Here is a 27675-nt window from a genome sequence, read left to right as displayed (position 1 = left end):
GCTTATCCAGGTGAGGCCCTAAATGTAATCACAATCTCTCTCTAAGAGGAAGGCAGAGGGAGCTGTGACTACAGCACAAGGCAATGTGACCACTCAAGCAAAATGCTGCCAGATGGAGGATGGAGGCAGGAGGCAAAAAAACAAAGAATGCAGCTCCAGCCAAAACCAGTTTGGCTCAGTGGACAGAGCATCGGCCTGTGGACTGAAGGGTCCCAGGTTTGATTCCGGTCAAGGGCATGTACCTTGGTTGAGGGCACAACTCCAGTAGGAGGTGTGCAGGAGGCAGCTGATCGATGTTTCTAACTCTCTATCTTTCTCCCTTCCTCTCTGTAAAAAAATCAATAAAATATATATATATATATTAAAAATGCTGCTCAGAAGCTGGAAAAGGCAAGGGAACAGATCCTCTCCTAGTCCCTGTGGAGAGAGCGTGGCAGAACCAATCCCTTGATTTCCACCTAGTGAAACTGATTTCAGATTTATGACCTCCAGAACAAAAGAATAAATATGTATTGTTTTGAGACACTGTGTGCAAGTTTGTGTTCCTCCAAAATTCCTGTGTTAAATCCTAACTTCTGCTCTAACCAGTTTGGCTCAGTGGATAGAGTGTAGGCTTTCGAACTCAAGGGTCCCAGGTTCGATTCCGGTCAAGGGCATGTACCTTGGTTGTGGGCACATACCGAGTAAGAGGTGTGCAGGAGGCAGCTGATCCATGTTTCTCTCTCATCGATGTTTCTAACTCTCTATCCCTCTCCCTTCCTCTCTGTAAATATATATATATAAAATCCTAACCTCCAAGGTGATGGCATTAGGAGGTGGGGCCACTGGGAAGTTACTAGGTCAGAGGGCACAGGCTTCACAATTGGGATTAGTGTCCCTATAAAAGAATCCCAAGAAAGTCCCTCAGCCCTCTGCCACGTGAACTTACACTAGAAGGCACTGCCCGTGAACCACAAAGCTGGCTCTCACTAGATGCCCACACTGCCAGGGCCTCGATCTTGGGCTTCCCAGCCTCCTGAACTGTGAGGACCGCATTTCTGTTGTTCACCAGTTACCCAGGCTGTAGCATGTTTTCTAGAGGCCGGAAGACACTGAGGCTCCCCACCTGCTGAGACTTGTCACCGCCGCCACAGGAGACCGGCCACCAATGCTGTGGGTCCTCAGAACACACTGTGAGGAGCAAAGCCACAGACGCGTGGTTGTCAACCCTGGCTACGCATTAGCATCACCTGGGGTGAGTTTGAAACAAACAGCGAAAAGCGATGCCCAGGTCCCATTGCTGGAAGAGTTAAGGCAGAACCTGAAAGGGTGGCGGCCAAGCATCCCTCTGTACAGGCTCCTTGGGTGAAACTGATCAGAAGGTAGGGAGGAGCTGTCTCAAGAGAATAAACCCAAAATACAGCTTTTTTCCCAAGGAAAACTTTTTTATATATATATTTCAGAGAGGAAGGGAGAGGGAGAGATGGAGACATCAATGATGAGAGTGAATTGATTGGCCGCCTCCTGCACGCCCCCCACTGGGGATCAGCCCCGCTCCTAACCGGAATCGAACCCGGGACCCCTAGGTCCGCAGGCCCATGCCCTATCCACTGAGCCAAACCAGCCAGGGCGAAACTATATACAGGCTTCTCAGTGAGGCCTGGGCCAACACCTCATGTGAAGAATTATGGGGCTGGAGACTTAACACTTTATTTCACCTAAATTGTGTTCAGATTTGTGTCTCGGGCTTATTAGGAACGCCTCAGCCTTTATTTCCACAGGTGGGAACTGTTGCCAGGACAGCCTGCCCGAGGCCGGGTGGGTGCGATCTGGAGGGGTGAGATCTGGACCCCACTTTGCTCCATTCCCTCTAGGGCTAAAGCACAGCCGGGGGCGGAGGCTCCGCCCTGCAGATGGCCATGGGCCCCGCCCACTCCGCTGGAGAAGCTCAGACCACGCCCACATGCCATAATGCACGTGACACCTTTTGGGGATTGTTGCGTCCGGTAGCCGCCCTCAAAAAGGCAAATTGCTCACTGTCCCTGGGGTTTCCCGCTGAGGTGGGGAACATGAAGGTGTCTTACCAGCCGCGCAGGGCTTCTGCCCGCCCCCTGGAGAGTCCCTTTTCGTGGGGCTTCCTGGGGGTCCTTCTGCTGGCCCTAGAGCTCCTGCTCCCCATGTGCTCAGGTAGGGGAAGGGGAAGGGGGTCAGCTCTGGAGGCGAAATAAAAAGAGGGTTGGAGAGCTGGCCGACCAGAGCCCAGGTCGAAGGGAAGTTTGCTTGGTGTGTGGGGTAGAGGGTCAGGGCTTGGTGGACCCAGGTGATGCGGGGTTAGGGTAGAAGCCTTAGCCACAGACTCTCCAGGTAGTGCTGTGGCGGATTCAGGAGGGTGGGGACCTCAAAGGGCCCCAGGGTGGGTTGTTCGGTGGTAGGCGATGAATCTTGGGGAGCCCCAGGTGTAGTGTTTGCCCCTAGCGAAAGCTTGTAGCTATTTGAGGACTGGACTGATCAAGATGGTTAGAGATTAGCCAAAGAACATATATGCATAACCCATGGACACAGACGACAGTGTGGGGAAGGCCTGGAGTAGGGCGGGGGCTGAGTGGATGAGGGCAAAGGGGTGGGGAAGTGGGGGACATGTGGAATACTGTCAACAATTAACAAAAGGAGATGGGAAGCCCTGACCAGGTGCTGAAGGTGAGGGCTTGCTCTTCAATGCCCAGCTGTGTGTGGGGATGTTGCTTGGGGGAGTGCTGGGTCCGTGGGGAGGCTTTGTCCTGTGTTGCTGGGCTTAGTGAAGCCTTGGTGAGTGGGTGCTGTGCCCCACTGGGTTGGGCTGGGGGACCCCAGACCAGGTGTCTGCTTTACAGAAGGGTCCAGGCCAGAGGGGCAGGGTGTGGGGTAAGGAAGCTCACTGCTTGCTTTGTATGGGGTTTGGGGAGCCCGTGTTGCCCACAGAGCCCTTAGTGAGTGAGAGCTAGCTGCAGGGCCTGGGATTTAGAAGGATTGGGAAGGACACGCAGTGCTTTTTGTACAAAAAGCTAACAGGCTGCTTGTTGCCCCCAAATCATATTGGTATTGGTTTGCAGGCTGTTGCCTTTTTTTTTTTTTTTTTTAAATCTTGAGTCACCTTTTTATTCCCATCCAATATGGATAATAACCTATGCTACTCCCGAATGTCTTTTGGGCAGTGTTTTTTTCTTTTTTTCATTAGGTTGAGTCCCATTTGAGGAGTGATTTGAAGCAACCTAAAAAGTACTGGTAGCCAAATCTAGTGAAAAATGCGACTCATAAGAAATGAACAATAAATTATATCAATAGGTTTTTCCCTTATAGCTGATAAATTAAAGCTGAAGGCCATCCACTAAGTTTGATTCCTGTCTCATTGAATGCAATCAATATGTATACATATATATGCGTATTACAAAACTTACACGGTCGAAGGACAACGAATGAATACTTTGGTGTATTTCCAACTGACTTTATAGGCCTGTGTTTCTATGCCCAAGTGACTTTTAGGATCCTATTACATAGACAGTTTGCATGCTGCATTCTCTCCTGAGGAGAATTCATTCAATAAAGATTTGCCTTGTATGTGCCAGGCTCTCACTGGTTCTGGGGACACACTGGTGACCAATAACAAGCCATTCCTACTTTCATGATCCTTATTTCACTCTTGGTCTGTTTATACACTAACACACATGAACATAAACAGCGACTGTGTTTTGCTCCCTGTTAGATCCCCAGTGCCAGGCGCACAGTAGGCAACCAGTAAGGATTTGCTGACATTTACTGGGACTGGCGGACAGTAACCAACCCACAATGCCAGTGTTCCAGCCCCAGTCAGCTGCCCTGGAGGAAGGGGCATGACTCTCTGAGAGCCTTTAACAAATGGCTGGTGGGAGGGAAGGCTTTTCTGCTCAGAGGCCACACTCTGCCACTTCGGGGCTTCTGCACTTGCTGTCCCCAGGCTCCTCCTTTCTCGCATAATTGGCTCCTTGTCCTTCAAACTTAGGTGTGAGGACATCCCCTCAGACACCCTCTCTGAGCAAAATATCTCAGAGACCCACACACTCCAGCTCAAATTCCCCTAACTTTTTAAAAATATATTTTATTGATTTTTTTACAGAGAGGAATGGAGAGGGACAGAGTTAAAATCATCAATGAGAGAGAAACAACAATCAGCTGCCTCCTGCACACCCCCCACTGGGGATGTGCCCGCAACCAAGGTACCGTACATGCCCTTGACCGGAATTGAACCCGGGACCCTTCAGTCCGCAGCTCTATCCACTGAGCCAAACCGGTTTTGGCAAATTCCCCTAACTTTTTGTCCCTCTTCCCAATCTATATGTTCTGTCCTAGGTCTACTAGAATGCAGAGATCCTTTCTGACTTGTCACACTGGTGTTTGCAAATGCTCCGTGTTTTTGCCATGGTACCAACACTCTTTTCTAACTACTGAGTTCCAGAAAAATGAAGTATAATATTCAGTAGCTAACTGGCCAGTAAACATTCAAATCCAACAGAAAAACAAAAACTACCTTGAGGAAAATGAAAATAAAACCAAAACCTTACAAAAGGTATGGGATACAACAAAAGCAGTCATAAGATGAAAGTTTATAGCTATAGCGGCCTTCATCAGGAAAACAGCAAAAACTATGATTTCACTCGTGTGGGACATAAAACAAAAAGCAACAAATGTAAAAAAGCAAACAACAGAACTCACAGTTACAGAGAACAAAATGGTGGTTACCTGGAGGGAAGTGGTGAGGAGGTTGAAGGGAGGTTAGGGAAAGAGACTAAACTTCACAGTTAGAGTCTCCAGATGGCCTGTTACAACTTTGTAATCTGAAAATTACATAATGTTATTAACCAATATTAACTCTTTGATTTAAAAACAGTCACATAATTTTTGTGATTTGATAGAAATACAAATATATATATTAAAGTTTAACATCAATCTGACATAAGACCAATCCAGGGAATAAGAAAAGAGGTTTGGATCAGCATAGATCTAGCTCCTTTCTTAGATCCTTACTCTTACAGGAGGGACCTCTGCATGCTTTTAGCCCTTCAGGACTTTACTTGATGTGTCTCCATCACATTATCTTACATACTAGTTCTATCAGCTTTGTTAGTTTGTCAAGCCCACAGACAATTTAAAGGAAGAGGAATGGCCGAAGAAAAAAAAGGTACTATTCTAGGAAGAAAAAATAACTACCAAAAATCCAGAAATAAAAAATTCTAATGGCATAGCAATAGTGTAATAGAGTTTAAACAGCTACCTCAGAGAACTTTTGAGGCCAAGCATGGTCCATTGATTAGTGAAGGAAGAATAAATTATACTTAAAATAATGTGAAAGTTATAAATTTTGACATTTAATTGACCTTTATTTACTCAGTTCACTGATATGAAACATACAACACAAAGTCATATATTTTAAAATAGTTTAGTCCATATTTATTTTGATCTATAAAACCCACAATCCTTATTTAAGAGTCAGCACCTACTATAGCATTTCTTGAGCACGCACTGGGCACAGAGTGTAGCAGGAAAAGAAGGCATATGATCCCTGACCTTTAGGAACTTGCCTCCTGAGAGGAGACTGAGCCTGAAGTAACAAGTTATCATCAGTTTGTGTTTCAAACTGTGGGAGAGTACTCTGAACGAGGGCTATATACTATAGAAGTCTTCTTAGGGGGAAGTTGAGTGTGAAATGAACTCAGAAAAAGGTGGGAAGGATGCATATCTACAAATATATTTTAAACCAAACATATTGCTGCCGTCTCTTCAATTTACTGTTGAAAGAACATTCAGGTTATTTCCAAAGAAACCAAACGCTAATAGGATGTTATTTAAAGCAAGCACAGCTCGTCATCTGGTAAAAGCCTGGCACAATCACTTAAAATCTCACCAAGGGCCTTCCATTCATTTATTCTGTACAACCTGGCTGCTGCCAGGCCATAATCCATGGCTGGTGGGGAAAAAAAATACTTTACTTTTATGTTCTTATTCTCTCATGCCCAGATGCCTGTGGTGACCCACCAAGATACCAATCGATGAAAACCAAGAGTGGTACTAACCCCCCTTTTAGTGCTGGGAACAAAATAGAATATGAGTGTCGCCTAGGATACAAGCGTATTGTTCCTGCTCTTCCTGTCACTGCTGTTTGTCAGGCTGATGGCACATGGGCACCTGCTCTCCAGGAGGCTTGTACAAGTAAGTACACAACATTTTTATTTTCATTGCTCTAAAGATTTTCACACATTGTAGACTGCATATTCCACTATTACCATGATGGCTTTCTCATGTGGATATAAATTTTAGGTAACAATGTACTTTTTCAGGCTTTGAAAATCTCCAGGAAATTTTTAATTTGGCCATTAATGCTCTGGGTAAATGTGAATCTTAAGTTTGGCCATTAGTGGCAACATGAATGGACCTTGAGAATATTATGCTAAGCAAAATAAGTTAGTCAGAAAAAGCTAAGAACCTATGATTTCACTCATATCTACACTAATAAAAGAGTAAGATGCAAATTAACCGTACCTTCACGATGCCCACCAGCCAATCAGGAGTGAGTATGCAAATTAACCCACCAAAGCTAGTGGGTTAATTTGCATAAACAGGCACCAAGCAGTCAGGGGTGGGGCAGAATGCTTGCATCATCACCATGGCAACAAAACAGGTGTTCTGCACTGCCCCAGCTGCTCCAGGCCTCTGGGCAGCCTGGGAAGGCAGAAAGGTGGCTCCAGCCAAGCGAAGGCGGTGCTGGCAGTCAGGAGAAGGAAGGCCCATTCTTGCACGAATCTTCGTGCATCAGGCCTCTAGTGTGAGATATAAAACTGAATACTCATAGACACAGACCACAGTTTGGTGGTTATCAGAGGGAAGAGTTGGAGGGTATGGGGGAGGAAGGGTAAAAGGGACCAAATATATGTGATGGGAGATGGCTTGACTTGGGTGCTGGGCCCACGGTGCAATATACAGATCATCCTATATAATAAAAGGCTAATATGCAAATTGTCCCTACGGGTGGGAATTCAACTGACCAGGAGTTATAGGTGTGCTGACCACCAGGGGAAGGTGCAGAACATGCAGGCGTTGGCAACAGGGCAGGCAGCCAGGGGAAGGAAGGCCCTCCCCTGACACACCCCTTCCCCCCCCACCCCCCGTCAGCCACTAGGGACCCTACCCATGCACAGTTTTCATGCACTGGGCCTCTAGTGTAACATAAAAGTGTACACTTGAAACCTATGTAAGCTTATTAACCAATGTTACCCCAATAAATAAAATAAAATGTAATAAAGATAAATAAGACAAAATATTTCCATTGATTTAATAGCACAATGTAGAATTTTTATTTTGATTCAAATCTGTTTTGACATTTGGTATAAAACAACAAATTTGAAAAATTTCCTTTTAGAAAAGACATGTCAACAGGTAGGAGAACCCGTAAATGGTGACGTAGTCTACGCAAATGGAACTATGGAGTTTGGTGCACAAGCTCACTTTAAATGTAATGAGGGGTAAGTAAGCTGCTCCTTGGAGGAAGAAGGTAAACGTTGCTGGTTCCATTTTTGGTTTGGTTCTCTTCTCAATCATTTCCATAATGTTGACTTCACCTTGCTGTCTGTGGAACAAGTTGTACTTATAGCCAATCAACCCTTGGGCTTTTTATGGAGACTGAAGAGATGTGCAATAAATAGAAAGAAATTTAAATTGAAGGAAAACAAAATTGTGTCAGACTATAAGTAATAATAAGCCTATCATAGTCATTAAAAACATATTAATCATGATGACATGATCCTAAATTAAAATATATAGTGGGCTGGAGGGTGGAAAGAGAGACAGGGAGTTCATCAGTTAACAGAAGAAATGGCAGGAACTAATGAAACGTGTGTAGAAACTTTGAATGAAAGTCCAGAGGTGCTTCAGAATCGTGTGAATATAAGAGCTAGTAGTGTAGCTGTCTTTCAATAAGGGCTAGCTGACCACCAGATTTCAGCGCATCCTGCTTCCACTTGAACTTATCAGACTGTCCAGCAAACTGTCCAAAAGCAGCAAACACTTCTTCCTACAGACTATGCACCTATCCCAGAACTAGCCCCACTCACCCTTCTTCTGCCCCCTTATCTATAGCCCATGTAACTTCCTTCAAAATAACTTAATCTTTCTACCCAAAGCTGTAAGAGAACCCCATTACACCAGGATGGCGGAAATGTTTGCCTTCACCTGTCCCTGCGGCCGGTGGTTTAGACTGCATGCCCCAGGACCTGGTCCTTTTTACTGGCGGGCACATGGCTAGTCAGTAAGCCTGTTCCTTCAGGAAAACTTCAGTCTGCGAAGGTTTTATTTCACAACTTTATCCCGTTGTGGTCAGAGAAGAGACATTGTCTGATATCTGTCTTTTTAAAACCTATTGATTAGTTCATATTAAATTGTGGCTCAAAGTATGGTCTATCCTGGACGATGTCCCATGTGCACGTAGGAGAATGTGTATTCTGTTCCGTGGTGCTCTGTCTGTGAGATCTAGTTGATTGTGTTCTGGAAGTCCTCTATTTTCAGTCTTACTTATTTTCAATCCAGTTGTTGTGAGCGGGATATTGAAGTCTCCAACTATGACTGAAGAAATGCCCGTTGCCTAGAAATGTGTATTTATCGCTACAGTTGTCAGACATGACAGCTTTATTTAGACACTTTGCTCTAGGCTAATGTGTGTTCTTATGAAGAATCTCTCCATTTCATTAAATTGCAGATTCAGTTAACACATTCAACACCTGCCATTTCAGAAACTTCTCCCTGAAGCTACGGTAGTACAGAAAAACAGCCATAGAAAAGCTCCTTCATCATTATGTGCTCTTGTTTACTGATAAAGAAACAATAATCATTTCTTTTCTCATTTAGTTATTACTTACTTGGACCAAAAATTCTACATTGTGAACTCACTGGAAATAATGTGGAATGGAGTGATAATCCACCAGCCTGTGAAAGTAAGTACATTCTCTCTTTAGAATTTACAGCAGCAGTTCTCAAACTTTATGGCCTGGGGACCCCATCATGCTTTACAGTTAAGATCCCACATGGATTTTCTGCATGTGGGTTAGTGCTATTGATATTCCTTATATTGAGATTAAAGCAGAGAAGTTTTTAAATAATTACTTGTTAATTCATTTTCAAGAACAATAAGCTCAATACATGTTAACAAATGCAACAAATTTTTGTCCTTAGATCAAACATTTCCAAAACAGTGGGAAGCGTGTCATTGCTTTACGTTTTTTCTAATCGCTTCAGTATCTGGCTTAAAGGAAAACCTCCAGATTCATTCTGCGGCATCGTCAGACTAGTCTGAAGCCACTGGAAAATCTCACTGTACACTCTAAGGATGACAGTGAGAAAAGACAAAATCGTGGTATACCTGTGAACTACTGATTCAGGAATGGATGTAGCATTTCTCAACTAGCACTGAGTTTTCCTAAATCGTATTTTCTCATTAAATTGCCAGCATCTCTTATGATTAGAAAAAAACAGCATGGCCTTACAGATAACACAAGTCTTTCATACAGTTATCTTCTATGGGTACTTAAGAAAATGGGTTTTCTTCTAAAATTTCTCTATTGATGGTTTGAATTGGGATAATAAGATTTTTTAGTGGAAACTTGTTTCAAATGGATATTGAATTTGCTAATAGATGTAGAAATCATATGTTAATGAACTTATTGAAGGCATAATGCTGTCTTAATCTTTTACTATTTATTTTGCCTTTCTGTTCTCTTTTTTTTTCTCTTTTTAAGAGGTTTTGTGTAAACCACCTCCAAAAATACTAAATGGAGAATTCAGCAATAGCCACAAGGTTGTATTTGAATATAATGAAATAACAACTTACAGTTGTAAACCTTCCGGTGGACCAGATGAATATTCACTTGTTGGAGAGAGCAAGCTTGTTTGTGTTGGGCGTGACAAATGGAGTAGTGAACCTCCTGAGTGTAAAGGTAATAACATTTCCATTTCTCTTCCTCTCTATTATACATATTGTGGAAACTTTTACCAACTTTTAAATACTTTGGCCAACAAGTAAAAACAAAACAAAAACCCCAGCTGTATGTGCTTGTTCCCCCTGTTAAATTTGTTTCTAATCTAATTTTATGTGCCAAATAGAAGAAAGAAACAATTCTACTTGTAGAGTTTCCCACTCTTCACCCCCATGTTCTTGGCATTCCTGTTTGTACATTGTTAATTGCTATGTATATGCATGAGTTAAATTTTTTGGCTTGAAAGCATCAAAAAACACACTAGTTTTAAGAAAGTTTTATCCTATAATACAAGAAGTATGACAGTTCTGGCTCAACTAAATGGTAGAATAAATTGTAAAAGACTAACCCTGTCACCAATAAGATTGATAAAGTCCAGGCAAAACATGCAGGTATATCTTTTTTAATTGTGCTTTGCTTTATTACACTTCACACACACATACACACACACACACACACACACACACACATATATATATATATATATTTTTTTTTATTTTTTTTACAAATTGAATACCATAACCAGCAAAACAACTGTAACCTGCTTTACTTCCATACTCACCTATTGCTGTAGTCTGAAACAAACCTGAAATATCTCAGAGGTTTACCTATACTTAAAAAAACAAGATCTAAGGCATTCAAGCATGACCTAAAGCAGGACACACTGGGAGGAATTTGACACTTGAACAAAATTAACCACTGAAAAAACAGTAAAATATGTCTTCTTTTTACGCGCATATGTAACATTTTTTAGTACCATATACTAGGCAATATGTTTTAAACGTTTTTTTAATTTCAAAAATTGAAATTATTTACAGTACAATTGAACATCAATATGTCATAAAAAGGAACCACAACCCATGGTAGCATATTCAAACATTTACTAAAAATACATCTTAGACTTAAATTCAAAATTATAATACTTTTACTTTAAAACAGAACATATTCATGACTTGGCCAAAGATTTCTTACATAAAAAAGTATGATCCTTTAAAGGAAAAAAAAAGTAATAAATTTGCCTTCTTAAAAACTCAAAAGCTTTTGTCTCCAAAGACATTGTTATAAGAATTTCTAAAAATGAGCCAAATCCCTGGCCAGTGTGGCTCTATTGGTTGGAGCTTTGTCTTGTGCACTAAAAGGTCTCATGTTCTATTTCTGGTCAGGGAATACCTGGGTTGAGCATTCAGGGCAAGTACTGAAGGCAAGCAATCAATATTTCTCTCCCCTCCTCCTCCTCCTCCTCCTCCTCCTCCTCCTCCTCCTCCTCCTCCTCCTCCTCTTCCTCCTTCTTCTCCTCCTCCTCCTCCTCCTCCTTCTTCTTCTTTTTCTTCTTCTTCTTCTTCTTCTCCTCCTCCTCCTCCTCCTCCTCCTCCTCCACCTCCTCCTCCTCCTCTTCTTCTTCTTCCCTCTCTCTCTCTCTCTCTCTCTCTCTCTCTCTCTCTCTCTCTCTCTCTCTCTCTCTCTCTAAGCATGTCCTCAGGTGAAGATTGAAAAAAAAAACCAAACCACAATGAGATACCACTAAAACACCTATAGAATGGCTAGAAATAAAAACAAGAAAAAAATCTAAGAATACCATATACTGGCAATGATATGGAGCAATTGAACCCTCAGATATAGCTGTTAAGAATGCAAAGTGGTATGTCCATTTTGAAACACTGTTTGGCAATTTCTTATAAAGGTAAACATATACTTCCATATAACTCAGCAATCCAAGTAAATCAAAAAATGTTCACATAGAAACCTATATGAGGATATTCATAGCAGCCTTAGTTACAGTCACCCCACATTGGAAATATTCACATATTTTTCAGTTGGTTAATGAACAACCATGAGGCATCCATATGATGGGATAATACTCCCCAATAAAAAGGAATAAGCTTCTATTCCACACCATGACAGAAATGAATCTCATATGCATTATACTAAGTTTAACTAAAAGCCATACGCAGAGGCTGTGATCCCATTATGAGACTCTAGAAAGGAAATGCTAGAGTGATAAAAAACAGATGAATGATTGGCTGGTTGGGGAATGTGGTTGGAGGTGGTTGTGGGGAGAGTTGATTGCAGGAAATGTTGGAGAATAATGCAACTCTTCTATGTCTATAGTGGTGGTGATTACATGATTAATGTTTACATTTATTAAACCTCATAAAGCTGTATACTTAAAATGGTGAGTTTTACTGTATATAAACTATACCCAGTAAACCTAACTTAAAATTATTACTGTGATTGACAGCAGTTTAGTACAACAGAAAAAATCAGTAAACCTGAAGTCAAAACAATAAAAATCCAACATGATTTGAAAGAAAAAATAATGTTTTAAGAGAGAAAGAATTACAACCTTGGAAGAGTAGCAAGAAGTCAAATGTGCATGTTAATGGAGTTTCAGAAAGAGAGGAGAAACAACAACATAGATTTACGCGAATGTCCAAATATTATCCACATTTGATCCAAAACAACCACCCCCAAGGCCAGTAGATTCAGTGACCCTTGCAGGATAAATACATTTTAAAAATTTACCAAGAAACCAAACACATCATGGTTACACTTCTAAAAACAAAAGATAAAAAGGAAAGCGGCCAGAGAGACAAAAGAAGCATATGACATCGCCCCGCCCCTGGAAGTAAGAAAGACAGCTGACTTCTCTTAAGGAACTGTTGAGACTAGAAGACAAGAATATCTGATAATGTGCTGAAAGAAAAATAAAACACCAGAAATCTCTATCAAGAAGTCTTTTAAAACTGACGGTAAAATTAGAAAAAAAGAAATAAGATTTAAAGCCCTGGTCTGTGTGGCTCAGTTGGATTGAACATTGTCCCACACACCAGAAGGTGGCAGGTTTGATTTCTGGTCAGGGCACATACCCAGGTTGCAGGTTCCATCCCCTGTAGAGGCACATATGGGTGCATCTGATCCATGTTTCTCTATCATCTCTATCATCTCTTTCATTCTCTCTCTCTCTCTCTCTCTCTCTCTCTCTCTCTCTCTCTCTCTCTCTCTCTCTCTCTCTCTCCCCCCCCCTTCCTCCCTTCTTTCTCCTCTCTGTCTAAAATCAATAAAAACATATCCTCAGGTGAGAATTAAAAACAAAGATTTTGAGATAAAAGCTAAGAGGATTGTCACCACCCTGCCTGCACTACAAGAATTGCTGAAGGAAGTTCTTCAGGCTGAAGGGAAAAGATGCCTGATGGAAATTCAGGTCCCTATGCGAGGAGGAAGTGCACTCTTCTGGTTTAAAAGCAGTGCATTATGGACCCTGTGTATTGCTCAGATTTAATCTCAGAAGGTGTTTTTTTATATGTACTGCCCAGCCCAGTGTTTTGTTTTGTTTTTGATTTTTCCAATTTCTGTGAAACCCATTGCTGGATCCTGGAATCAATCTAGAGGGTCCTGCCCAGCACTTGACTTTGTAAGAAGTAGACCAGAATGGGGAATACCTGAGTACATGGGCACCAAGACTAACTATGAAGTTTTAACTTTCTCTCAGCCTGTGAGATTACAATATAAAATGTGGGGTTTGATCTCTGAGTTCCAGTCCAAAATATTTGGAAAACACGACCTTAAGTTCACTGGCCTTTCTATTTCTTGCACATCCCAGTTCTTGCATGTTGTTTATACCTGATAACTTGCTCTCTGCATATGTTTGCATGGCTACCTTCTTTTCAACTTTTTACCTTTGAGCTCAAGCATTACTTTATTACAAGAGCCTTTCCTGCCTTTCTAGAAGATCAGGGTACTAAGTCAGTATCAGCATGAAATTTAGAAAAAAAAAAATTAATTCCTAGAGCTAAAGAGCCTCAAAAGTTGCTTTTGAATTTACCTGAAAATTGTATGTGGTAATCAGACCTTTCTCAAAACTTGTCAGTAATGGAAAAACATATAGGAACCCAATCATCTATAATGACAGTCTGCTCTAGGTGAGAAAGGGTTGTTAGATGTCTCTGTATCTGTTTACCTGGAATTAAAATGCACAAATAGGCCTGGCTGTGTGGCTCAGTGGCTGAGCGTTGACTTATGAATCAGGAGGTCATGGTTCCATTCCAGGTCTGGGTACATGCCTGGGTTTTGAGCTTGATCCCCAGTAGGGTGTGCGCAAGAGGCAGCTAATCAATGTTTCACTCTTATGAATGTTTCTATGTCTCTCTCCCGTGTTCTCTCTGTAAAAAAAAAAAAAAAAAAAACAAACATCAATTAAGACACTTATTTAATACACAAATAAAGTATTTTTTAATTAACATTCTGCCTTCCATTCCTTGCCTGTTTGTTCCCAGGGGAAGTTACTAATTTGCACTAGTTTTTCTTTCCCCTGTTGAAACACTTCCCATTAATTCTGGACTTTCTTCACTTACCAGTGGTCAAATGTGACTATCCAGTACTCCAGAATGGAAGAGTGGTGTCCGGATTTGGAAAAAAATTTCTGTACAAAGCAGAGATTACATTCGAATGCCTTGCGGGATTTCACCTTGAAGGCAGCAGCACTATTGTCTGTGGAGCTGACAATACTTGGAAGCCTAAGATCCCAAAATGTATTAAAGGTACAAAGGGGGTCTTTTTGTCTTTTTTGTTTAGAATTTATTTCTTTGACATTGAATAGCAATGACATGGAATAATTGAAAAGAAACGGTTTTTTGAATTAACTCCATCTCACATTCATTTCCATGACAGAGGTATGACATCAAATGTATGTAATCATAGGGTCTTAATACATTTTGTATATCACACAGGTGTCTACATTTCTGGCATTTCTTATGTGTAAAAATGTATAGCAACCTTTTTTTTTTTTTTTCAGAGTAAATTGAAGCATGGGAATTTCTACCTAAAAAAAAATCTACAGGCATAATTCATATAAATTTAAAAATGTAATAATTGCAAAGTGATTCATCTCATTGTTGTTATTTTTTTTATAGGGACAACACCCAAAACTTCCAGTACAAAACGCACAACTTCCAGTTCCTCAGGTTTAAGAACTTTCTGCTTATATTATTTAATACCTGGCAATTTTTTATTTTTTTTACAATCCTTTAATTATCTGGTGATTTACACTCATTCATCGTTTTTTTAGTAATGAAAGGAGGAAAAACATATTCACAGCCATTCCAGTTGGTATACTTGGAGATCCTAAAACTATCTGCCACAGTCTGCAGGCATTGGAACCAGCTTGGGCATGTTATGTAAACCTTGAAAGTGTTTACTAATATATAAGATGATTGAATGCCTTCCTCACTGGTCTATAGTAGAGTTAAAATGGGATGTATTTTAATAGGTTAGCACAAGGCCTGGCATATAGGAAGCTCTTAAAGGAAATATGACTTACAGCATCACTCCAGTTAATGTTAATGAAAAGGAAGGTCCGTGGCTTTTGTTCTTAATACATATGTTTTCTATGTCATCAACTTAGCCATTTTATTATTTTTAAAACGACCTGTTGACACCTTTACAAGGTGTCTTTGTGGCCTAGGATGATGATGTATTTCCCAGACCACTCCTGGTTCCATTTGTTTCATGAACTGGGAAATTTCTGCTGTCTCTAGAACAACCACCTTACCTCTTACTGCCTCCTAGAATTATTCTTTTTCTCTTGACTGGCCAATTTTATTTGGCAATAGAGGCAAATTTCCTAGCAACGGAAAGGCAGGAGAAGTCCTTAAGTATTGAAATGAAATGGAGGACTTCTTGTATAGACTGCTGGTCAATGGCTCTCCTTAAGACTTAGGAGATGATTTTGCTATGACGGAAGAAATTGTCTTCCTGATTTTTGTGCTGCTATCTCTGGCTTCTCTTCATTTTCAGCAGAAACGAGAGATAAGAGAAACACAGTAGTCACCACTTATCCATGGCTTCACTTTCTGTGGTTTCAGTTACCCACAACTGCGGCCTGAAAAGATTAAGTGGAAATTCCAGGAATACGTAATTCATAACTTTTAAATTACTTGCCATTCTGAATAGCATGATGAAATATCACACTGTCCCACTATTTCTCCCCCCAGGCCAAGAAAATCATCCCTTGGTTCAGTGTCTTCACCTCACTTTTTCTCATCACGTAGGCATCGCATCATCTCACATCATCACTAGAAGAAGGGATAACGCAGAGCAATAACATATTTTGAGAGGGGGAGAACACAGTCACATTTTTATTATAGGATACTGTTATACTTATTCCATCTTATTAGTAGTTGTTGTCAGTCTCTTACCTTGTCTAACTTACAAATTAAACTTTATTATAGATATACATAAACATATAGAGGGGTCAGTAGTATCCAGGTTTCCAGGCATCAGTGGGGGTCTTGTAATGTACCCCATGTAGACAAATGGGGAACTACTGTAGTGGGAGGAGCTTGAGCCTGGGAAGACCTCACACAATGTCCTAAGGTGGCTTGACTTATTCCAATAACATCATTTCTGTGGGCTTAGTTTCCTGTTAAACATGAGGGTGTTGAACTGGAGAAAATTTCAAATACTGGCTTCTAATGTGTCTGTATATTTCCTGTTGTCCTAATCTTTTTACAAGATTGTGGGGAATTATGCATGTTAACATGTTACCAATGAGAACATCTTTTTAGAATTCTTCTGTACCTGGAACCTGGTAGCTTCCTTGAGTAACTTACTTGAGTGTTATAAGGTTTTGAGGGAAAAAAGATCATTTTTTTGGTGGACTGATACATTAAGGTTGCATGTGAATTTTATACTCAACAGCCTATCCGTGTTTACTCACATGGTCCTAGTCAGTATATGCACTGTGGGATACTGTGTTTGTTGATATGCTCTTTTAAAAGACTTGGCCATAAGTATTTCAGAAAGGATTTATAAAACAGTAATACTGGTTAGTGTTTCAAAGAAGTGAGGATTGTGAGGAAATGTTTATAAAGAAGATAAACTACAGGGATCTTTCCTTAAAAATCAAAACTTCTCACGGGACTACCATTTTATATAATTGGAGAAAACTATATAAAAAGGATCAATAGCAACATATAATGATGATAAGGTAGATTGAAGATCATTGTTCTAAAATGAAAAAAATACTAAGCAAAAGGATAAGAATTCTATGGTCTGATACTAATTGGATGGTAATTTTTTAAAGATACATATGTTTATTTTGAATGTATTATTTTTGTGATTTTTATTAGTTAATTTCTAGGATGTCCATTCTAAAATACAAAGCTATAGTGAGTATTCTTACGCAAAATTCATATGTACTTAGATCTATATGTATTTAGGTAACTTCCCAGAAGTAAAATTGTAAAGATAGGAAAGTATGTGTATTTTTCATTTAGAGAAATAATCTCTTTTAAAAAATCAAAAATCAAATTAAATCCCTGATTTTGTATAAATAAAGCTGGTGAATGTAATCTAATTTATTTTTCCAGGTGTCAAGCCTACTGTTTCAACCACATCTACTAGTACAACTAAACGTCAACCAGGTTCAGTAACTCTTTATTCTACTTACATTGTTAAGAACTTAATAAGGTTAAGAGTAAAAAAATGCTGTTATGTGTTAATTTGCATTTCTTTGATCCTATATAATAAAAGCCTAATATGCTAAGTGTCTGGTTGTCCAGTCATCTGTTCAACCAATCAGAGCATAATATGCTAATGATATGCTAAGGCTGCTCAACTGCTTGCTATGACATGCACTGACCACCAAAGGGCAGGCCGTTGACTGGTAGGTTAGCTTACTGCTGGGGTCCAGCCAATCAGGACTGAGCAAGATGGGCCAGACATGCCCTGGAGCTCTCCCATGGTCCCTCCCCAGCTGGCCAAGATCCCACATCCCTCCCCAGCCCCAATTATGCACTGGTGGAGTCTCTTGGCCTGGCCTGTGCCATCTTGCAATCAGGGCTGAGGGACGCCTCCTGCCCCAGTGCACAAATTTCATACGCTGGACCTCTAATTATAAATAAAGCTGACCTTTATTTGGCCCACATTGATTTACTCATGTTCTTTGCTCGTTTTTCTATTAGGTTTCTAAAATTTGTTGATTTGTCAGAACTCATTGTAAAATAACACCCTTTTAACATGAAGTGACCATTTTCTAGTTTTTTTTTCCTTTGTCTTATTTTTACTAATCAGTTTTATTTTAAGATTTTATACGGTTAGGTATAGATTACCTTTACAGCTTTTAATTATATAAGTAGTATATAAATATAAATTTGTAAAATTTCAAATATTACAAAAAAGCATACAGAGTAAAAGATTAGTCTCCTGTTTCTCTACTTCATTTCCTGAATTAATCACTTAATTGTTTAATAGTCTTTTTTAAAATCCATTTATGTACATTGCTATCCTTGTTTGCATAGATATACATACTTTAGTGTGTTTTTGTTGTTGTTAAACAGAATGGGAATCATGCTATTCATTTTTTTTTTAAACTCTCACATTATAATTTACTGTCAATTGGGGTTATATTTGGATGTTTTCCCATGCTTTTAATGATGACTTTAATATATACCATATTTATTTAACTATTATCTTATCAGTGGTCATTTATATTTGCAGAAGTTTTACATTAACAGGTAGTTGGATGTATTAATATTTTCCTCCATTAGGTATTGTAGGTACCTCATAGAAGTGGAATCACTTCTGGATTATTTCACTTAGTAAAATGTGTTCTGGCTTATTTCACTTAGCAAAACAGTTTCAAGTTTCATCTACTTTGTAGCATGTATCAGAACTTTATTCCTTTTTATGATTGAGTAATGTCCCATTGTCTGTAGTTACCACCTGTATTTTTTTTTTATCCATTCACTTGGGTTGTTTCCAACTTTGGCTATTCTGAATGTGCTTCTCTGATAATTGGCATTTGAGTAACTGCTTGAGGCCCGTTTTCATTTTGGGAAGTATACACCCAGGAGTTATGGGTTATGTAGCAATATGTTTACTTTTTGAGGAGCAGCTATACTGTCTTCCACGGCAGCTGTACCACTTTACATTCCCACCAGTGACACATGACGGTTCCAATTTATCCACCTCTTTACCAATACATGTTATTTTGGGGGTTTTTTATGAGTTTTATCATTTTAGCTCTTATATTCAGTTCTTTGATCCACTTTGAATTCATTTTTATATGATGTAAGATAAGGATCCACCTTCATTCGTTTATATGTAGACTAGAGGCCCGTTACACTAAGATTCATGCAAAGGTCTTCCTTCCCCTGGCTGCTGGCACCGGTTTTCCTCTGGCACCCGGGACCCAGGCCTTCACTCTGGCCGCCACCTTCCATCTTGGCTCCGCCCAGAGTCTTCGCTCCGGCTGGAACCTTCAGTCTTCTCCGCTCCGGCCAGAGCACCACTCCTGTAGCTCCCTCCACCCCCGCCCTCCCCCTCACAGCAGACGTATGCAAAGTAACCCACTATCTTTATTGGGTTAATTTGCATACTCCTGATTTGCTGGTGGGCATCTCAGAGGTATGGTCAATTTGCATATTTTTCTTTTATTAGTATAAATATCCAGATTTCCAAAAAAACATTTGTTGAAAGATTGCTCTTCCCCCATTAAATGTCCTGAGCACCCTGCCGTACAATCTTTTGACAATATATGCACAGGTTTATTTGTGGGCTCTGTATTCTATTCCAAAGGTCTCTCTGTATTTATGTCTGCACCACTGTATTTTGATTATTGTAGCTTTCATTGTATTCTTTTTTTGTGTGTGTGCTCCATGTGAGTGACATAGGTGCTTATGTAGGTGGGTCATTGTATTTTGATTATTGTAGCTTTTGAGTAAGTTTTAAAACCAGAAAATGGGAGTTCTCTCAACTTTTCTCTTCCATTTCAAGATTGTCTTGGCTCTTCCTAGTCCCTTGAGGTTCCATATGAATTGTATGTTGGATTTTTCCATTTCCACACAATGCATATTCAAGATGGGGATGGGGATTGCATTCAGTCTGTAGGTTGCTTTGTGCAGTGTTCATATCCTAACCATATCAAGTCTTCCAATGCATGAACATAGGATGTCTTTTCATTTATTTATACTGTCTTTTTCTTTCAGCAATGTTTTGTAGTTTCCAGTGTAGGAGTCTTTCACCTCTTTGGTTAAATTTCTTTTTAAGTATCTTTTTTTTTAAATACTTAACCAAAGATATGTTTATTGATGTTAGAGAGAGAGGGAGAGAAGAAACAGAGAAACAGAGAGAGAAATATGGATTGGCTGCCTCCTGCATGTGCCCTGACCAGGGTTCTGGTGTACAGGACAACTTTCCAACCAACTGAGCCACCTGATCAGGGCAGTGTTTTACTTTTTTTTTTTTTTATGCTATTGTAAGTAGAAATGTTTTCTTAATTTCCTGTTCACTTTGCTCATTCTTAGTACATACAAATGCGACTGATTTTTACTTGTTGATTTCCTAGACTGCAACTTTGCCAAATTTATTTTTTAGTTCCAACAGGCAAATGTATGTGTGTGTACCAATGTGTGTGATCTTTACCGGTTTCTACTTTAAAAAAAATCATGTCATCTAGAACAGACATAATTTTGTCTGTTCCTTCCCAATTTGGATGCTTTCCTTTCTTGCCGAATTATTCAGATTATAAGTTTTGGTATTATGGAAATAGAAATGTCAAACAGGAGCAGCCTGCCTTGTTCCTGATCTTAAGGAGAAAACTTTCAGTCTTTCACCATCGAGTATGATGTTAGCTATGGGTATTTCATAAATGGGCTTATCATGTTGCAGTTTCTCTGAATTACAGAGTAACCTCTAAGTCATTTATTAAGCTCTCCTGTATCTTTTAATTGTAAGTAGAATCACATTGAATCCATAGATTAATACTGACAGTACACTAATGACAAATTTGCATTCTGTACCACAGAATATTGTCACAGGAAATGTTACTGGAGAGGAAGAAGAATGCTGATGACTGAATATAAATTTATAATATTTTATGACATTACTTTAAATGAAAAACATTAATATAATTTATATAAGGAAAATAAAATGATAAGAGATTTTGAACAAAGGCAAAAAATCCAAACCTATGAATCTAGGAGTCTTCTTTGATTTACTATTTTTTACTTCTTTTAAAATATTTTTCCTTTTTTTCCTAGGACATTCCACTTCCAATGATGAAATACCAGTTAGAGAAAGTGATTTAGGTATTATTTTGGTTATTAATAATCCTCCATTATGAGAGCTTAGAGTTCTCCATAGAAATATTATATTTCCATTATCTATGGTTTGAGAAGAAATAACCTGTCATGTGATAATTGACATTTGTAATTTTAATAGTGCAGATACCATGACAAATGGAAGCAGTAGTATGTGTAGACACATGGAGATAAATACAGGGTGTTTTTTTTTTGTTTAAAGTATTACATGTTTCCTTTTTCCCCCCGACTAACCCTCCCCCCTGCTCCTCCCACCCCTGGAGATAATACAGTTTTTAAGAGGTCCCTCAAATCGAATTCCTAGTGGGGTGAGGGAAATTTCTCAATTGCTTTGTTTATTTGTAGGTTAAAATTTATAAAACCTAACTTGTTTTCCATGTGATGGTGTTATTTTTGTAGTGGCAATTTGTGAATAAATGTTCTGTCTTTTCATACCTTGTATACACAAGCCTTAACCTACTATAAGTTAGGTTAGATTTTCTACAACAGGCTGGTGTATCACACTTTATATAGGCTCACATAGTTCACACAATATATGTTAAAGGAAAGTATAAGTATGGTTGTGGCAGTTACATGAAATATAAGGATTTTTGATGAATGAGTGAAGAAAAGTATGTATTACTTTTCTTGACATTAGACTAGTTTAGTAAGGTTAATTTTTTTATAAAATGCACCTTAGACTGTTAAACTTTACCTCTGAACGCTGAGGTCAAACTGTCACTGTGCCAGTAAATCCAAAGCCACCTTCATTCATTAATAACTTCACAACTTCTTATGAAGTAAAAAGAGAAGAGGTAAACATGACATTGTATACTTTGACATATAAACATTTAATGAAAATAATGGCAGTGTGGAAGCAGAGGTACTATTGAACAGCATTTCTAAGATTTAAGATCTTGTAGTATTACTTATTGCTATCCACACCGTCAAGAATGCACGTTCAAGTTTCTATGCATAATTTATCCATATGCCCTGGAGTTTTATATGGATTCTTAGAATGTTCTTAGTAATTAAGTTGTGTCTTAACTTGTGAAGACTGTAAAATAGAACTATATAATCAAATAATAGAAATTCATTAATGACTTATTCCACAGGCTCACTTTTGGGGAACATTGTAAATGAAATTTCTAACAAAATAATAGGAATGATAGACTGAATAGTGAATTAAACCAATGAGCTCTTGCCGGTTTGGCTCAGTGGATAAAGCGTCGGCCTGCAGACTGAAGGATCCCAGATTCAATTCCTGGTCAAGGAACATGCTCAGATTGCAGGCTCCATCCACAGTGGGGGGTGTGCAGGAGGCAGCCGATCAATGATTCTCATCCTATCTAATAAAAGAGTAATATGCAAATTGGTCATCACTCCAACACACAAGATGGCTGGCCCCATGTGGTCAAAGATGGCTGCCCCCATGAGGACACAAGATGGCTGCCATAAGATGGCTGGCAGGGGAGGGCAGTTGTGGGCGATCAGGCCTGCAGGGGAGACAGAGGGCACCCTGGTCTGCAGGGGAGGGCAGTTGGGGGGGCAGCAGGAGAGAGCAGTTAGGGGTGACCGGGCCAGCAGGAAAGGGCAGTTGGGGGCAACCAGGCTGGCAGGGGAGGGCAATTAGGAGTGACCAGGCTGGCAAGGGGAGGGAAGTTAGGGGCAACCAGGCAGGCCGGGGAGGGCAGTTAGGCATTGATCAGGGTGGCAGGGGAGTGGTTAGGGGCAATCAGGCAGGCAGGCAGGCAAGCAGTTGGGAGCCAGCAGTCTTGGATTGTGAGAGGAATGTCCGACCACCAGTGGGATCGGGCCTAAATGGACAGTTGGTCATCCCTTGAGGGGTCCCAGATTGGAGAGGGTGCAGGCTGGACTGAGGGACACTCCCGCCCCCGCCCCGTGCACAAATTTTGTGCACTGGGCCTCTAGTCATTGATGTTTGTCTTTCTCCCTCTCCTTTTCTCTCTGAAATCAATAAAAATATTTTTTTAAAAAGTGAGAATGGGGTAATATCTTCTTAAAATGATTTTCCTCTAACCTAGTAAATTCTAATTTTTATAATACTTTCTCCTAATTTTTATGATTATTCCAATTTTTATAACCTAGTGGGGTTACTACAGCACTAAACAATGACAAGTGAGGGTCTATTAAGAGTTTCACAAGTTGGACCCTAAGACTGGAATCAGATTAGAAGGGCTCTGTGATCAAAATGAGCTGGATGCACTAGCTGTCACACTGAACTAGATCGATGAACATTTTCTTTGCTGTAGTTTACACATGATCTCATCAAAATTAAAATGTGTCAACTATGTGGAGACCCACATGTGCTCAATTACCTTCAAACTGGCTTTATTTTTTCTCAGATGGAGGACTCATTGCTGTGATTGTTCTGACTGTACGTAAGTGTCCCAAATTTGGTTGCCACTTAAATCAAACTATTAATGTGAACAAGTGCGTTTTTAATGATGTTTTAGTGTCTATAGTTTTCATAGATTGAAACTGAGTAAACCAGTCTAGAAATACCTGACCTTTCATATGATTCTACCCTGTGCTGGTATTGTATATTCTTTTGTATTCTACATGTCCCTGTAGTAACAAATCCTAAATATCCCAAATATGCTTTAAGTAATATTCTAAATTAAGCAAAGACTCTTCTCTGGCTTACTGCAGACCCTGAGTGATACAAGGGAATTGCATTTAGACAGTGAAGAGTCCAGATGAATGAATATGGGCTTAAGTAAAGGAATATTTCTGCCCACTGACTTGTAATCAACATGAATTTCTTCTGCTGGACTTTGAAACTTAGTTTTTAGTTACATGTCATTTGTTTTCTGGTTTCTTGCAGTTCTTGCTATTGCAGTGATTGGAACCTGTTTGTATAAATTTCTTCGAGTCAGGAAAAGACAGTAAATAAAACATGTTTCTTCAACCTGTTGTTGCTTCTCATCTTGATGTACTTGTGCAGCTTTTGCTTGCATCTGTATTGCGTGCTGACTTGTTTTAAAGCAGTGGTTCTCAACCTTTCTAATGCCGCGACCCTTTAATACAGTTCCTCATGTTGTGGTGACCCCCAACCATAAAATTACTTTCATTGCTACTTCATAACTGTCATTTTGCTACTGTTAATGAATCGTAATGCAAATATCTGTGTTTTCCGATGGTCTTAGGCTCTACAGCAGCGGTTCTCAACCTGTGGGTCGCCTAAGACCATCGGAAAACACAGATATTTACCTTACGATTCATTAACAGTAGCAAAATGACAGTTATGAAGTAGCAAAGAAAATAATTTTATGGCTGGGGGTCGCCACAACATGAGGAACTGTATTAAAGGGTCGCGGCATTAGGAAGGTTGAGAACCACTGTTTTAAAGTGTTCTTGTGTGGCCCTGGCCGGCTTGGCTCAGTGGATAGAGCGTCAGCCTGCCGACTCAAGGGTCCCAGGTTCGATTCCGGCCAAGGGCACATGCCTGGGTTGCGGGCTCGATCCCCAGTGGGGGTCGTGCAGGAGGCAGCCGATCAATGATTCTCTCTCATCATTGATGTTTCTATCTCTCTCTCCTTCTCCCTTCCTCTCTGAAATCAATAAAGAAATATAAAAAAATAATAATAATAATAAAAAAAATAAAGTGTTCTTGCGTGAGTGTGCTGTCAGAATTGCATTTCCTGCTAAAATATTTTCCACGTCCTTTTAATATTATTGTAAAAAGGCTAATCTGTGCAGAGTTGTTTTAGGTATTAATGACCATCAGAAAAACTTGTGGGGATTTGAGACTTAAGTTCTGCAGAAAATCATGGCTCATTGTAGTGCCTCCCCTACCCTAAGTTTACCCTATTCCTACTGTGGATTGGGAGCCAGGACTAAGGTTACAATAGTTCACTGTGTGCCTGGCTGGTGAGGCTCAGTGATTGAGTTTTGATCTATGAACCAGGAGAGCATGGTTCAATTCCTGGTCAGGGCACATCGCCAGGTTGCAGGCTTCTGTGGGGCATACGGGAGGCAGCCAATCCATGATTCCCATCATTGATGTTTCTAGCTCTTTATCCTCTCCCTTTATCTCTGAAATAAATAAAAATATATTTAAAAAATAAAACTAAAAAAATTAAAAATAAATCATTCACTGTGAAAACGTTGACAATTCCATTCACTGTATTTGTAGGAGGAAAGCTTCCCTGTGTCTGTATATCTGAAGTAGTTGTACGAAGTCATGTAGGTGTCTTTCTTATTCAAACACCCAACTTGATTTCTTTTCACTTGGAGCTGTTATTTACACATGTTAAACTGGGGAATTAAAAGCAACATTTTTGGACTTTCCTCTTATGTTCCCCTACTTACCTAGGTTGCAGTAAAGCTCAAGGTGAAACCTAAAGTTGCTGGGAGGGGTACATTACCAAGGCACCTCATTAACTTTATCTGCCTTTTTATCTATAAAAAATGGAAAAGAGGGAAATTTAAAATAGAAAAAAAATACAAATATGTATTTTCTAAGGAGAATGGGAATTGTAAGCATCACACTTAAATTTTAATGAAATCATTTACAAAGTAATGAAAGATTTAGAATAACACCTGGAGCATAGACCAAGACTGAAATATTTGACTTTCAGCCCCCTGTTTTCCCCGGTCATTTTGGAGATAGCTTTGAAATCAAACTAATATTTTTTAAGACATTTTGTATTTGTGGTTTAATAATATGCCTTTTATAGTAATCATTGGGTTTGGGCTATGTAATAAGAGTACATTCATAAAAAGCTTAAACTCTTTTTATGATATTGGTTATCTTTTTAAAATGCCCACAGTGCCTTCATTTGAATCTTATATCATATTGTAGAACTCATGATAGGCGTATTTGATTTCTTTGTTTGTAGTGTATTTTTAACACTACATACACTCAGTAGTATGAGTAGGAAATGCTCATGGTAGAATATTTTTACAATTCCAAATGATTGATGTAGAAATAACTTCTAAAGAAAGAAAAAATAGGTTTCTGTTCCTCACTTTCTTTCTTTAAAACATCACTGCATCGAAATACTTAAAGGTTCTTAAACAAACACGAAGCAAACCCTCTAGCTACCAGTCAAGGGCTCTATTAAAGGTGAAGCGGTATCTGAGCGCTGTAGCCCTGGATTCAAGGTTCAGTCCCACAACTGACCTGAGGTTCCATGTCTGCTGAGCTCCAAGTGATGCTGCTGGGCCTGCGCTACTGTGAGTAACCAGGGTGAAGACTGCCATTGATGTGCGTGTGTTCTTGAAATATGAATAAGCACCTTCAAGTTTATGAGCAACTTTTACTTCTGGTTTAGGTAAATGGGTTTTTTAAAGACTCCTCACCTTGTGTACATGCTCTAGAAAGGATGTGGGGTAACACTTAGCTTTACCTCCTTTCCTTTAGGGAAAGTAAAGACTTCCATTATATTCTCTGCACTGTTTAATGTCCATAATCTCCCCTCCAAAAAAAAAAAAAAAAAATGGCTTCCATTGCCTTAGAAACTAATTTATGAGACTCTAACATGTATAGAGATGCTTGTTTATTCCTAAGGGTAACTCTGGAAGCAGGGTACTAGGCATAGATAAGCAAACGCTGCTTTTAAAACTTGGTACCAGCCCTAGCCGTTTTGGCTCAGTCAATGGATTGTCGGCCTGTGGACTAAAGGGTCCTGGGTTCAATTCCAGTCAAGGGCATGTGCCTCAGTTGCAGGTTCCTCCCTGGCCGGGCCTTGGACAGGATGTGTACAGGAGGCAACCAATCGATGTGTTTCTCTCACATCGATATTTCTCTCTGTCTTTCTCTGTTTCACTCTCTAAAAATCAATGGAAAAATATCCCTGGGTGAAGACTGAAAAATAAAATTAAATAAATAAATAAATAAATATCATTAAAAAAAAAAAAAGATAAAATACACCTTGATGTGAACTTGTACTTATGAAGGTTTGGAATACAATTACCTTTCTACAGCCTTAGTATAAGTACTAAAGTAGAAAAATACCATAAGTACTCATTTTAAGATGACTAAATGTATTTAAATCACTTGATGAAAAATGGCCATGAGGTAAGAAGATATATATCCTACCGCATATATAATGTGGGAGCTACTTACTCTAAGTTACAATCAAGAGTTTGGGAGCAGATTCTACAAAGGCCAATGGGAAAGGCAATTTCTTGGTAAAAGCCAAGTGGTGTCTTGAATCTCAGGGACAAAGGGGAAGACAAACATTCCTAGTAGAAGGGCAGCCTGGGCCTCCCAGTCCTCTCGATCTGCTTGATCTCTCGATTTGCTTGATTCCTTAGGATTCCTTGAGGCTAAAACCAACCAGTTTTCTGACTGTTGTGGGCTTCAAGGTGTCGGAAGTATTCACAGTTAATCTGATGAATGCTGAAGTTAATATAAAAGAGCTGTAATTAGAAATTCAGTTTTAGCCCTAGCTGGTTTGGCTCAGTGGGTAGAGCGTCAGACTGCAGACCAAAGGGTCCCGGGTTCAATTCCAGTCAAGGGCACCTACCTTGGTTGTAGGTTCCTCCCCAGCCCTGGCCCTGGTCAGGGTGCTTGATGTGTTTCTTTCACATTGATCTTTTTCTGTCTTTCCCTCTCT

The 27675-nt window shown here is 39.7% G+C and overlaps 1 protein-coding gene across 3 annotated transcripts; it reads left to right on the top strand.

The window, feature by feature from the left end:
• The first annotated feature begins 2006 nt into the window (after positions 1–2006).
• On the top strand, positions 2007–24020 carry LOC103290139 (membrane cofactor protein). 3 transcript variants are annotated; one of them, XM_054711789.1, is made up of 11 exons: positions 2008–2166; positions 6007–6198; positions 7406–7508; positions 8887–8972; positions 9774–9971; positions 14366–14548; positions 14921–14971; positions 17378–17431; positions 21050–21097; positions 23455–23486; positions 23937–24020. In XM_054711789.1, the coding sequence occupies exons 1-11, from the start codon at positions 2049–2051 to the stop codon at positions 23952–23954; spliced, it is 1083 nt and encodes a 360-aa protein (XP_054567764.1). In that variant the 5' UTR covers positions 2008–2048; the 3' UTR covers positions 23955–24020. The 3 variants fall into 3 exon arrangements, with proteins under 3 accessions (XP_054567765.1, XP_054567764.1, XP_054567763.1); XM_054711788.1 differs by having other exon boundaries at positions 23455–23490; XM_054711790.1 differs by lacking the exon at positions 14921–14971 and having other exon boundaries at positions 2007–2166; positions 23455–23490.
• Positions 24021–27675: the final 3655 nt, after the last annotated feature.

The sequence above is a fragment of the Eptesicus fuscus genome, chromosome 22 (genome assembly GCF_027574615.1).
Source record: "Eptesicus fuscus isolate TK198812 chromosome 22, DD_ASM_mEF_20220401, whole genome shotgun sequence".
Lineage (NCBI taxonomy): Eukaryota > Metazoa > Chordata > Mammalia > Chiroptera > Vespertilionidae > Eptesicus > Eptesicus fuscus.
The sequence above is the reverse complement of the archived record's forward strand: the minus strand, read 5'-3'. Positions and strand labels throughout refer to the sequence as shown.

Bases quoted from the DNA above. Each gene is read 5' to 3' on its own strand.
- LOC103290139 (XM_054711788.1), top strand. From the start codon at position 2,049: ATGAAGGTGTCTTACCAGCCGCGCAGGGCTTCTGCCCGCCCCCTGGAG. The intron at 7,509-8,886 runs GTAAGTAAGCTG...TTTCTCATTTAG, and splicing joins CACTTTAAATGTAATGAGGG to TTATTACTTACTTGGACCAA. The intron at 14,549-14,920 runs GTACAAAGGGGG...TTTTTTTTATAG, and splicing joins GATCCCAAAATGTATTAAAG to GGACAACACCCAAAACTTCC.